General features: G+C 42.8%; 1 protein-coding gene across 1 annotated transcript in view; it reads left to right on the top strand.

Annotated features, from left to right (window-relative positions):
- The window catches only part of TTC17 (tetratricopeptide repeat domain 17), a 79162-nt gene that overhangs the window by 27091 nt on the left and 38537 nt on the right, over positions 1–13534 (top strand). The window contains exons 6-16 of the mRNA XM_029059321.1: positions 1559–1668; positions 3039–3183; positions 3650–3789; positions 5248–5408; positions 6189–6301; positions 7776–7922; positions 8338–8453; positions 8637–8802; positions 9471–9548; positions 9705–9929; positions 12090–12276. Coding sequence (XP_028915154.1) covers positions 1559–1668; positions 3039–3183; positions 3650–3789; positions 5248–5408; positions 6189–6301; positions 7776–7922; positions 8338–8453; positions 8637–8802; positions 9471–9548; positions 9705–9929; positions 12090–12276 — 1588 coding nt within the window. The remainder of the gene's footprint in view (positions 1–1558; positions 1669–3038; positions 3184–3649; positions 3790–5247; positions 5409–6188; positions 6302–7775; positions 7923–8337; positions 8454–8636; positions 8803–9470; positions 9549–9704; positions 9930–12089; positions 12277–13534) is intronic.

Here is a 13534-nt window from a genome sequence, read left to right as displayed (position 1 = left end):
AGACAGCAGCTACTAAAAATTTCCCAACTGAGAAGTGGAGAATTTCCAAGCGTAACAACAATTCCTCAGACTTTGTATCATTCTGAAAAACTTTGAAAGAACTTCCAAAGAGAGTTTTATTGCGTGTGCATGAGATGTCATCGTAAATGTATAAAAAGCACAACTCTGCTTCCTAAACAGTTAACAGGGTCTAATTGTGGTGATGTTCATCTCATGAAATATGCATACGTGACTTTATGATTCATTATATTAGAAATTGTCAGGCTTTGTAAGAATATAGATGGTGATCAGGTGACATTGTATGCTGGCCTTTGAAATTAACACTGACCCAGAGCCTGAAAAAATGCAATCTAAAAGAATATGGGGCAAGCAAGATATTTTTGAAGCAAATATGAGCCACTGGCCACACTATTATATATTATATTCTTTAAACTGTAAGTTCGTTATGGGCAGGGACCGTGACTGCTAGTTCTGTTGTATTGTGCTCTCCCAAGCACTTCTATGGTGCTCTGCACATAGTAAGCGCTCAATAAATACCGCTGATTAATTATAACAGAATGTACTAAATGCTGAACCAGTCTCTGTCGCACATTGGGTTCACAGTCTAGGATTTAATACCCATTTTACAGATGAGGAAACTGAAGTAGGGAGACGTTAAGGTCACAGAGCAAGTGGTGGAGTCAGAATTAGAACCCAGGCCTACGCTCTTTCCACTAGGCCATGCTGCTTTCCGATACATGAATTCCCTACAGAGGGAAGACAAATACATAGGTAGTTCTAAAAACGTATCCCATGTATAGACATATCTGTGTTCATAGCACTTTGAGATAGGCATGAGTTTATTTTAGAGATCATCACAGTGCTTCCTAAGACGTCTCTAAGATGTTCTTTGGAATTGAGCTAACTAGATGCCTGGGCCAACACTTAAACTAGGGTGACTAAAGCTCACGAACAGAAGAGCTCATAAGCCAAAAACCTAATATAGACCAAAGCACAAAAAACAATTTCTTCAATCAGAGTGGCATACAGACATTTTGAGAGGGTGGCAGGGAGTGGAGGTGAACAAGAGAATCAGGATTGAGAGCAAGGCTGGATACCAAACTCCTCCCTGACCTGGGTCCGTAGGGACGGGTTCCCCGCCACCGTCACCTATAGGGCCTGCGTAGCAGCAGGGCGGCACATTATACATAGTGACAAAATAAATAGTAAACTCTGTGTTTATGAGCTGCTCAACAGGTGAAAATACACAAAGGTGGCTTGCGAGCCATAGTTTGGCCACTCCTGATAGACATAAACGTGTCTACCAACTCCGTTATATTGTACTCGCCCACTTAGTACCGTGCTCTGCACACTAAAGCGCTCGATGAATGCAATTGATCGATTTGGATTTATTCACAACGTGTCACCTTATCTTGGGCTGCCAGTTGTTTCACCTTGCCAGTGAACTTCGGGAGACCCACGTGCTGTTTGGAGCGCCAGGAAGTGGTAGGTTGATAGTTTCAAGTCCTCCACATTGAGGACTGCAATTAACTTGCCTTATTTTACATTGTATTTCTAGAACTCTTCCTCGTGGGTTCTGTATAACATGGCCTCATTTTACTGGAGAATAAAGAATGAGCCCTATCAGGTAGTAGAATGTGCTATGCGTGCACTTCATTTCTCTTCCAGGTAAGAACAGCTGTACGCCGCTTGGTTTCTCTGCCTTTTTCCCCCGACTTTTTTTTTTTTTACACCTCTTCTCGGTTCCTATAAGGGAAGGCCATTAAGATCCAAAAACCTGGCATGTAAAAATCTAAAAGGGAGAAGTTCTCACTTCAGTAGAGTATGCTGTTAGAAGGAGAAATATACCTAAGCTATAATTGAGTTCAAAATACGTGACAGGAATTCAGTTGTTTTTATCCACCTTTAAAAGTGAAACGCCTGAATCGTGACACATCTTTCCTTAAAATGCTCTGAGAAATCAGAAGGGACAAATAACGGAAAGGTTTTGTTTTGTATTTTTAGACTGATATCAGTTTTCGAGTTTGTGATGTAACTTTTTGGGGGGATTCTGAGGGGCTTTTGGGAACTGTAAAATGTCCGTCAAATCTTGTGGCAGATTATAGTGCATGTGTCTAGCATACTGTGCAGGTGTCAGAATGTATTGAACACAATAATGTATATCCCGATTTATTAAAAGCATATTAAAGAAATAATTTCACCTTGAAAAACTTTTCCACAGCAATACATTTGTGGAAGAGAGCAAGTTTTGTCTCTACCGTATACCTTGTTGAGCAAAATGGCTTTAAATGCCTTCAGATGGCCATGTAAAATGAAGTCTACTCAGATGTCACATGAGCCAGAGTTCCAAATTGGGCACCTGCAATTAGTGTATTTACTGAAAGAAAAGCTCTTTCAAAACCGGGTGATTTTTTAAGTTCCCCTTACCCTCCCCACCAACAATACGATTTGAGGATAGCAGTGGCCTGGGATGTAGGAGAATACTGAAAGGTGAAATTACTGTAGATGGTATGAAGTCTTGAAATAAAAGTCAATGGATTTTTTTCCACGTTTACCGTCGTGCATCAGCCACCTTGCAAGAGAATCTTGTGCTGATGTAGAGGCTGAAAAGCTCATCACAGAAGCTGTGCAATTATTTTAATGTTTTTAAAGCAGTTTATGGTCATGCCTACTACATACACAACTCAGCAAAGAAACAGGTAATCAGGACTTGGACATCTTCCTTTGTTCTTGCCAATTTAGTAAAGGCTACTGGATACTTTTTCCAGGCTTCGTTTCGCAGGGACTTGAAGTGGGGGAAATCCATTAGCGGAGCATTCATTCCCAACATATTTGGGTAGTGGTTTGTCACCAACTCGGGGAACAGAGGGCAAGAGTCTCAAATACTGAAGTTGCAAAAGCTGCCTTTAGCGTAGAGGATTGTCATTTCCACTTTTGTGTGCTGCCAGTGCAATACTGCGTTCTTGTCTTTAAAGAGCAGAGCCAGAATATCCCTGCTAGCTTATTAACACCATCCTATTGGTTTCTTTCCTTTCCAGGCACAATAAAGATGTGGCACTGGTCAACCTGGCAAATGTTTTACACAGAGCCCACTTCTCCGCCGACGCAGCTATTGTGATCCACGCAGCTCTGGATGAGAGTGACTTCTTTACCAGCTATTACACTTTGGGGAATATATATGCAGTAAATACCACTTTTCATTTCATGAACGAAACTAATCACTGTTTTCTTCCGATCAAATACCATCTTTTTTTTTTTTTCCTCCAAATCATCCGGGTTGGGGGGAAAATGAAGAAAAATTACTGGAAGATCGGCAGTATTAATGTTTGATGGGTTTTGAACTAAGTCGATCAAAGTCCAGGCTCTTTGCAGGGGAAAAAGTTGCTCTGATTGGTAGAAGTTAGACCTTTTAAGGAGCAGCGCACTTCCTAGCATAGCCCCTCAACTTCTGGTTGAGTCTTCTGACAACATGGCCCCAGATTGAAGAGACTGGCTAGTGATCAAAAAAGTACTCATCAGAGACTAGGATATAAGCATGATCCTTTTTATTAATCATTTGAAGGCTTTGGTAAGCTAAGCTGGGCCATTGCTAACTTGTTTTCTTTTTTTTTCCTTTTTCTTTTTTTTTTTTCTCTTACTCATTCTTCAGATGCTTGGGGAATACAACCACTCAGTGCTATGTTATGATCATGCTTTACAGGCCAAACCCGGGTTTGAACAAGCTATAAAGAGGAAGCATGCGGTCCTGTGTCAGCAAAAACTTGAGCAGAAATTGGAGGCTCAACATAGGTAACTGGAAGCAAAAGACCCACTGGATATTCCTAGCATCGTGAAACTCTAGATTGGGTCTGTACCTGGGAAACGATACCAGTGTTGATTCATAGCATTTGGAAGCAAATCAGCATCCTCCCACCAGCCCAAGTTGACTCGGCTCACTTCTCTGATGGCACTGGAATCCTTTCCACTCTTGGAGTGAACATTCAACTTCGGTTGTGCCGATAAGCTTATAGATAAACCTTCCGAAGGTCCGAGTAATTAGCCGTAAGCGTCATGTAATCCCGGCCTCGGTGTTGTCGATCAGTAGGTCTTATCGAGTGATACTCTGCAGAGCGCTATACCGTGCCCTTGGAAGAGTACAGTAGTTAGTAAATACCCCTCAAGGTGCTTACGATTTAGTGGATTGTTGGTTCCGATTGCTTTCCCGGGAATAACTGACTGATGTGCCCAAGGGAAAAACCTGACCTCTACTCTTCAAGCTAGTAGAATTTTTTAAAGTTAGGAATAAATAGCACAAATAGTTAGCCACTAGGCTTCCAGTCCTGGGCTCCTGTATGCCATGGGAAATGTAATAATAGGTCTTCATGAGTCAGCTTAAACTCTAAACCTCCGTGCAATTTGGCATAATTATTCCATCTCTGCTGAGGAAGCTTCTTTGGCTGGAAACAGACTGGAGGGGCGGGGTATGGCAAGTCAGAGCTCGGTCAGATGGGCAGAGAGCTGTGCCGAAGTAGAAGCCGAAACTGCTTCTGTCCTTTTCTCCGAACTTGCCCTCTGAAATGGTGCTCGCCGAAGAGTTAGCCTCCTCCAGAGCGCGTTCTTAAATTGAAGGGGTCCGAGTGTTGTTGGACAGGGCCTTTCTCATTTTTAGGACGGGCGACCGATAATGTGGATTCTAAATGAGTGTCCTCTACAGCCACGAAAATAAATGTGATGTTCTTTCTTCCCAGTAGTTTTTGTCTGGCCTTCATGGGAATCTGTTTGCGGGGAACGCTGAATTGTTTGAGTCAGCTGCTTGAGTGTAATTAACCCGGTAACCAAGAGGCCAGTAGAATTGTAATACTGGAAACTGGGGGAGCGTTTGGCATCGGTCATCGTGGATAGAGATGATGCCGATTTTGTAAGTAGAGCAGAGGTTATTTTTTGTGGACACCTGATGATACTGAAGGAGCATTTCCAAGGCAGCATTAAAATATGCGCCAATCTGCAAGCCTAGCACAATATTTAATGTTAAACAGTGTTGTGCTTATTGCGGGAATCCTCCTCCGTCCCAATATTACCGCTCAGAACTGTTAGTGGTGGCATCTGTTTTTGCTTTCCATTCACCATAGACATTTTAGCATAGAACAAATGTTGAAAAATCCAATAGAAGAAGAGAATGTAGGCTGTGCTTGGATCAGACTACACGCATCTGATAGAAATAGAAACCTTTTTAAAGGCATGTAACTCTTTCCCGGTATGAAAATTAAGATCCCTCCAGCGCACCCTGAACGAGCTAAAGGAATATCAGAAGCAGCATGACCACTACCTGAGGCAGCAGGAGATCCTGGAGAAGCACAAGCTGATTCAGGAGGAGCAGATTCTACGAAACATCATCCACGAGACCCAGGTGGCCAAAGAGGCGCAGTTAGGTAAGCCTTGGCTCCACCCAAGCGAGTGGCTCGTTCCGTGATTCGCGTGCAGGAGCACGACTCAGTGGAAAGACGGTGGGCCTGGGAGTCAGGAGAGCTGGGTCTAGTCCCAGCTCTGTCGCTTTCCTGCTCTGTGACCTTGGGCGAGTCACTTAACTTCCTGGGCTTCATTTCCTCCTCTGCAAAAATGGGGGATTAAATTACCTGTTCTTCTCCCCTCAGACTGTGAGTCCCGAAAGGGGCAGGGACTCGGCTGACTGGAGTGTCTTCTTGTCTGCCCGGCGCTTTTTTACAGGGCCTGGCAACATGATAAGGAAGCACTTGACAAATACCACCAGTCGTCGTTATGCGGTCGTAGAACCGTTGGCTCAGAAGAGCCTCTGAATCCAAGGTTAGCTAGCAGTAAATGATCCTTGCAACGGATGAGTCCATTGGGTTCCCCGTGGGGAGGCTTCCGGTTGCCCTTGAGAGATCTCCCTTTCCCAATTCATACTGAAAACCAAAAATCAGATCCTCTGGAAAGTGCATCGGGCCTCTCTGTAATGCAGTCAGGGCTCCTCCTGTGAGCTGTACGTGCTGGGCTGCTGGGCGTTTCCGAGTCGGTCTTGTACAACAGACGTAACGAAGGAGTTCCAGAATAGCCCTTTTATGTTAATGTATCTCTCCAAGAGTTAATGAAACAAGCAGCCTGGCTTCCAAATACTCTGCAGCCCGGAAAGTTCTCCTGTTTTTTGGGTGTTAACTCTTCCCGTTATCTGTGATCTTCCCCTGGCGTTCCAGGAAATCATCAAATTTGTCGTCTGGGTAACCAGCAGCGCAGTTTGCACTGCCAGTGGGACCAACCTGTGCGCTATCATCGTGGAGATATATTTGAAAACGTCGACCGTGTTCAGGTACCTTTTTTCAGTGCGCCTCTGCTGCTCTTGACTCTTCTGCGCAAGCTCATTTTCAAGTGTGTGGTTTTCGGTTTTTTTAGCGGGTTGGTATATGCGGCCTCCAGGCTGCTCTGTCTGTTTGGGTCCATTCTGGGTCCCGTTTGAACAGCTGCAGAATATTATGAAACGAATGTGGTTGCACCCTAGTTACTTGAGATAGCACTAGGTTCAGATAGGTGAAGTTTACACTGAACATCAGTCTGTCAGACCAACTGATGTATATGTCTTCATTCTTTCTCCGTTGGTTTTAATTCTAAGCGTGAATTGGAATTGATCGGTTCCTTCTCCACATTTGAAGGTAGAATGGCTCCGTGCCCCCGCCCCCCCCATGATCTTCCAGAAGTCACATTTAACCTCTTGGTAATGAACTAATATGAGAAACGACGCCTATTTGGCATCTGAGTTTTCATCTCTTATTAACCAGCTCCTGCCACTTGAATCATCTCTGTCATTACTACTCAAGTCGTCTTCTGAGGACATTTTCAATACCTCAGCTGGAGGCAGACTGCCTCCACTCCATTGGCTTAGATCTACCTTCTCGCACTTTCGTACAGTAGATAGGGAGTCCCAGTGCCCTTTATGAACAGAGAGAAAGGAGAGGGCGGGGTGAAAGAGGGTGTTGCAGGTAAGACATCAGTTCAACACAGCAGCTTCCGTCAATATTTCCAACCTAAAAAGTGCCCTTGCTCCTGCCTGCTGTCATCACAAGAGCCGTAATTTCAGTGTGAGTCTGTACCGTTTTGGAAATAAAGAGGAAATGGGAAGGAAGGAGAACCAGAATAACCCCTTCACCTAGTTAAGGGAGCTAAAAAGAAGCTTTGGCAGAGAAAGGGAAGACAGGTAAATATCATCACTCTCATTATTCTTAATTCTCGTCATACTGTCAGGAGATATCATTTGTAGGATTTCTCATTCCCTGTACCTAGATGAGATGGCTCGTCTACGTTTGGTATTTATTTATGTTTTGGTATTTCCCTTCTACACTGGGAACCTATCTGCCAGCTCTTGTAGTTTCCCGAGTGCTTATTGGAGTGCTCTGCACATAGTAAGGTACTCGGGAAAATGCCACTGATTGATGATTTAAACTGCCTTGCGTTCTTGGCATTATTGTGTTAATTCCTTTCCCCCTCTAAACCGGAAGCTCCTCAAGGGCATACAGTAGTGTCAACCAACTCTACTGTATTGTATTTTTTCAAACGTTTAATACAGTGCTCCACACACAGTAAAGTGCTTAATAAATACTGTTGAACGATTTAAGAAACAGATGTTTTCTAGTAAGTCTACTCTCTTTCCTCTTTTGGTTGTGAATGTATTTTATTGACTTTCTGACTTACTGCTGTTTCCATATTGCCCCTTATATTTTCACTGTTGTATGATGTTACGTAAAGACCTCCAACTCGGCTTTGATGAGATCTCTTCTTTCGTTGACCAGTTCGGGGAAGATTCATCAACTTCCACTATGACATCTGTGACTTTGGATGTTCAAGCAAATCAGAGTGAGCTCAACCATTCCTTGCAGTCTTCCCCTGTAGCTCGTTCTGTTGTCTGGATCTGGGGCATGGAATCTGATGCTTATAGGGTAAGTTGAATGGGGGAGGAGGAGAAAACGCTTTTCAAAAAGTGGAGCTCCCTTAAAGCAAGGATCCTTTACCATGTATAGGCAAATAAACTCAAAGAGTCGTGAACCGGTTCCCATGAACTTCTTCTCTGGGTCTTAAAATACTGCCATTTTAACGCTGTGTCCTCCAGACTTCCTGATGGCCTGAATGGTAGGGGGAAGGGGGTCCCACCGAAAAACCCAGAGCTTCACCCTCATGGTCTTTGGCCTTTCTAAAACCCCCACTGGGGTATTGTCTAAAAGGATATGGCCTCACATTTGTTAAAATGTTATTAGCATAGATCCTTGGATTAAATATTGTCTAGTTAAGGTTGATCTTCAGGAAGAGAGTGCTACAACCCAAACTTATCTAAAATAGCTGTCTTTCATCGTTCAGGACAAGCAGCATATTCTGTGGCCTAAAAGAACAGATTGTGCAGAAAACTATCCCACAATTCCTCAGGCTGAGGAATTGCCAACGTATTTCCTGCCTCCCGAAAACAGAGGACTCAGGCAAGTTCTGAAGAAATTCGGTAAAACGAGACCAGTTAATCCACATCTTTTTTTTATATGGCCGTTACAATTTACGACCTGTTCTTTGGTGTCACCCACCTTACTTAGCCTTGAAAAGAAGACATTTGGCCTCTCAAGTCCCAACTTCGGCGATGTGAATTTTCTTTCATTTTCTTATACCAGGGTCCATACGTCTATCGATAAGCAAGAACTTTCAGGAGAGCCCAGCACACCAGATTGCTCTTCCATAACTGACCTCCGGAACAATGAAACTCTGTACTTCTTAGTCAAAGAATTAGACAGCCACCTGGATCTGAAGTTCAAGATGCCCGATGACCACGCACGACAGGTAAGCTGCCCTCTGATTGATAATCATTCTATTCTGGATGGCTTTTTATGAAGGAAGCTGTCTTCCGCAGAGCAGAGAACTGGCAGGTGATAGAGTACCCAGTGTAGCTTGTCCATGCCGATGCCATTTCACTGGTGTAAAATTTTCAAGATTGTGATCTCATCCTGGAAATGGTGACCTTTTTACTGGTGTTAGAACTATTTAGATAGTGAAAAGCAATCAGGCTGAGGACTGAGGATTTCGGCTCTCATTTTATCCAGGGAAGGCAGCAGAATTTATTTTTCAATTAATTCAGCTATTTCAAATCCCGATCTTCCGTATAATTTCCCACTCACTCATAAACTAGATTGTCAGTGCCATTCATAAGGATTGCATCTGGGTTAAGCCAGACATAACCCCGAGAAACCCCCTGAGTTACTTATGTGTTATCCTCGCTATCAATATTTGCATGCCATGGAAACTACTTACCCCTCATTTCCCAACTTTTTACCAGCCAGTGGTTGTACGGTGGGAAATTTTGACTTCCTGTAACTCTCTTATCGACAACTTGACTTTTCTCCAAGAACTGGGAGTATTCCAATAAGGCCCATTCTCTGGAATGTGGCAATAAATTCTCACAGTTACCTTTTCCCTGCTGTTCCTAGATAAGACATTTTCATTCTTTTCAGATTCTGTTTTCCCGTATCAACAACCACACTATCACAGAAGAAGAAATAGGGACGTTCTTGTTTCACTCGATCAAAAAGGTGAGTTGGGGATTCCGGGTATCCTGGGCCATTATGAATCAGGCCTGAAACATTAGGCCTTGTAAATTGAAAGTCAGATTGGATTTATTTTAATCCCATTTTGAGTGGGGTGTTTTTTTATATAGTAATTGGAGACTTTCATATATATCTTTTCAGCCAAATGACCTGTTCTGGATCATGCTCAATGAGGCCGGGCTCTATTGGCGGGCATTAGGAAATAGCACAATTGCCATTGCTTGTCTTCAGAGAGCGTTGAATTTAGCCCCACACCAGTACCAGGATATTCCTCTTGTCAACTTGGCCAACCTTCTGATTCACTACGGTCTACACCTTGATGCCAGCAAGCTGCTACTCCAGGCTCTGACGATTAATAGCTCTGAAGTAAGATGTTCAATGCTCTCTCTCAGCCTAATAGCTTGAAGACTAACTACAACTATGGGTGTTGTAGTTTTTTTCTCCAGGAGTTGCTTCTTTTGGGGAATTGTGTGTTTGGTTACGAAGAGTAGCGTGCTTGATCGTTTGTTTCCCTTTTTTCAAATTTTCATTACCTGTGGGAGTTACTGTCACAGGCATTTCCTTTTTCTAGAAACTCAAACTTTAATAGAAAAGACATGACTTCTGAGGTTATGAAACTCTAATCTCCTGATTTTGAAATATGAATTGCTTTCTAAGCTACCATAACATGCATCCATCTGTAATTTTTTGGTTAAATGCTAAGTATATTCTTCTTGGCATCTTTATTCTTACTAAGCCCACAAGTGACATAAAGTGCACTTTGGTAGCGGGAGGTATCTTTTCCTCTTAGCGCTGGCAGCCGCTTTAATTTGCCACAGATGCAAAAATATTGCCCAACTTCCCGTAGAAAATTATTGGGTGTACAGTTACCCAGTTGGGAAGGCTAGTGCCTGAAGAATCCAAAGAGTTCTGGCTTGAATGAACTACGGCCTTGAAAATACAGAAGGCCTGGCTCTAGCTAGTTCGTTGATAATGGCATAACGTTCCTGACAACCCTGCAATTAAGAAAAACTCACATCGCAATATGCGTGCAAAAGGCCTCACATTGCTTTTTCATCCTGATGCATGTTGGTGTTAAAATATTTCCTAATTCGCCCACAGTGTTCTAGCCAAAAGGTTTAGTGAAAACTTGTGTTAGGGGAGAACTGAGAGTAGTTGGGTAGCAGACCTCCATTAAACCTCAGGTGTCCTGCCTGGGAGAAAGGAACTATACTACGTAAACTCTTGAGTTCCCTCAGAATTATCAAGAGCCTCAGAGGGAAGGAATTAAGGGGAAACCCACTAGGAACAAAATGGAAACAGGTTTACAATAGCTAAATCAAGTAAAGAATCGATGGCTTTGGTCATGTATGAATTAGTATTTTATTAACATCACTTCTTTGGGATTCCAGGGAGAAGTTGCATTTGATCGTGAGTTTAGTATTCTTTAAACACTAACTTTTTTGATCCGGTTTAGATCCTCTGTGAACACAAAAGCACATTTAATAGAGAAAATAGGGCTGCCCTGTGCAGTATTAGAATGGTCATTCTGACCGTAGGGAAATTGCTGCACTAAATCATAATAATTATTATGGTGTTTAAGTGCTTACTATGTGCCAAGCACTGTTCTAAGCACTAGGGTAGATACAGAGCAATCAAGTTGTCCCACGTGGGGCTCACACTTTTAACCCCCATTTTACAGATGAGGTAACTGGGGCCCAGATAAGTTAATTGACTCACCCAGGGTCACGCAGCAGAGAAGCGGCAGAGCCGGAATTAGAACCCATGTCCTCTGACTCCTAAGCCCGTGCTCATTCCATTAAGCCACGCTGCTTCTCATGCATTGGTTCCTCAAAATGAGACATTTCTAGCAAGCTAACAACAGTGAATGAACGTGTCAGTTTAGTACTGTAAACATGAGTAACAATTAAAGCACAATTCTGTTCTCACATTGAATTTTTGTCCTAATTAAATTACTCTCTGGACAAGAGAGTAAATAGAGGGCATGAAGGGAGTGTGGGTAATGAACGAGTTATAATTAAATTACATATTCTTTCAAGAAGTTTCCATTTTGATATTATCTATTTATCTTGGACAATCTAATGAAATTAACTCGTTAATGAGTGTCTTTTGGTGCTGCTCTACCTTCACTTTGATCTCTGTGCCTGCTATCTCATACCTGCAAATATGGAGCTCTGGAGAGCTTGAAATTCAGTGGTGTTGTAAGGCTTGAGCATAAACAGAGAGGGGTCTGGGATTCAGTATAAATTTAAGAGCAATGGTGATGGCATAAGGATACGTTTTGCACAATGAAAACCAGTTGAAGGATCAAAACTAAGGAAGCGTTAGCTGCAAATTAAAAGCAGTTTCATTTACACTGGGCATTCTTGGAATATCCAATAACGTGAGAATAACGATTTGGCTTCAAGACTTATCGGTGGGCAAGAGCTGGTTGCTGCACTTGGGAGCTGCCTAGATTTTGGAGTTTTGTTCCACTGCTAAATCTGGGACATTTCTCTAACATGTGATTGCTTTTTCTCTTCGTAGCCCCTGACCTTTTTGAGCCTAGGAAATGCCTATCTTGCTCTGAAGAACATCAGTGGAGCGCTTAAGGCCTTCAGGCAGGCTCTGGATTTGACGACCAAATGCCCTGAGTGTGAGAACAGCCTGAGATTGATCCGCTGTGTGCAGTTTTACCCTTTTCTGTACAACATCACCTCTTCTGTTTGCAGTGGTAAGCGGCTGCTGAGACCTGGCAGAAAAGTGATCTGGAGTGTACCCTGACTACAAGGCTTTTGGGTGTTTAGAGACCAAAAGGTGTTCCACTAAAGGTCTACCTCAGAATGAGCATTATATCGTGACAGAGGGAGGTCTCGATGAGCACTGAATGGCAGTAGAGCACTCCTATTTGTTCATAATCCCTCTTGTAGAATTGTGCCTTCTCAAGATCTCCCTATGCAGGTCATAGAGAAAATTGTTGCGAGTCACTGAACTGCCTGGTTTCACAGCGGAAAGTGAATTCATGTACTGCTTTTTACCCAGGCATGCTTCTGTATATTTGTGGAGGATAAGGCGGTATGACTCTTTGGAATCGGTTTTAAATGGATTGGGGGTGGGGCTTTATCTGCTCATGCCAATATCTCCGAGTTCTTCCCTAGTTGTTGATTTGGAGGTATCTGTGACTGTTTGAATGACATGTAGTAATATGAATTTATTGAGCGTCCACTAAACGTAATGCACCGTTCTAAGCATTCGGAAAAGTGTAATAGAAACACAGAGCAAGTCCCCTGCCCACAAGAAATTTCTACTGTTAATAGGGAAGGCAGACGTAATCAATCAGTGGTATTTATTGAGCACTTAGTATGTGCCAAGCACCTTCCTGAGCAGTAGGGAAAGCGCAGTAAAATAGTGTTGGTAGATCTTGTCCCTGCCCAGGAGGAATACAAATGGAATCCTCAGAATAAATAATTGAATGTCGTACGGAAAGCTGACGAAGAGCTGAAGAGCCAAAAAGCGTCCCAGGAAATGTGTGTAAATAGATACTGTACACACAGATATTTTTCACTGGATCGCTTTAGGTCTGCCATTTATTGCTGTGTAGACAGGTGAAGGGAGACCTATTGTGTGCTTTCGTACCGAAGCTGGTGATTTGAAATAATTGCAGATTGGTGGATAAAGAAAAGATGATGGTTATCAATTTTGAGGATTTAGAACCTCATAGATTCAAATTATAGGGATCCTAAGAACACGTGATCCAGGCGCCAAAAAAAAATTGTAAGATGCCTCAAAGCAGCCTTGTAGACAGTTGTTCGCTCCCGACTGAACTTCTACTTTTTTCTGTAGTTTCTAAGCTTGCTATGTATTATCTTGCTCTTCCTGGAAAGAGGGACCTTGAATGTGTGCGGCAATTCTTTTTCAAGAATCTCAGCCAGAGGATATTTACAGATGCTTTTAATTCGAATTTCAGTCCTCAAAGAAGTGTCACATGTCAT

This window comes from Ornithorhynchus anatinus, chromosome 3 (assembly GCF_004115215.2).
Source record: "Ornithorhynchus anatinus isolate Pmale09 chromosome 3, mOrnAna1.pri.v4, whole genome shotgun sequence".
NCBI classification, from domain to species: Eukaryota; Metazoa; Chordata; class Mammalia; order Monotremata; family Ornithorhynchidae; genus Ornithorhynchus; species Ornithorhynchus anatinus.
The sequence above is the reverse complement of the archived record's forward strand: the minus strand, read 5'-3'. Positions and strand labels throughout refer to the sequence as shown.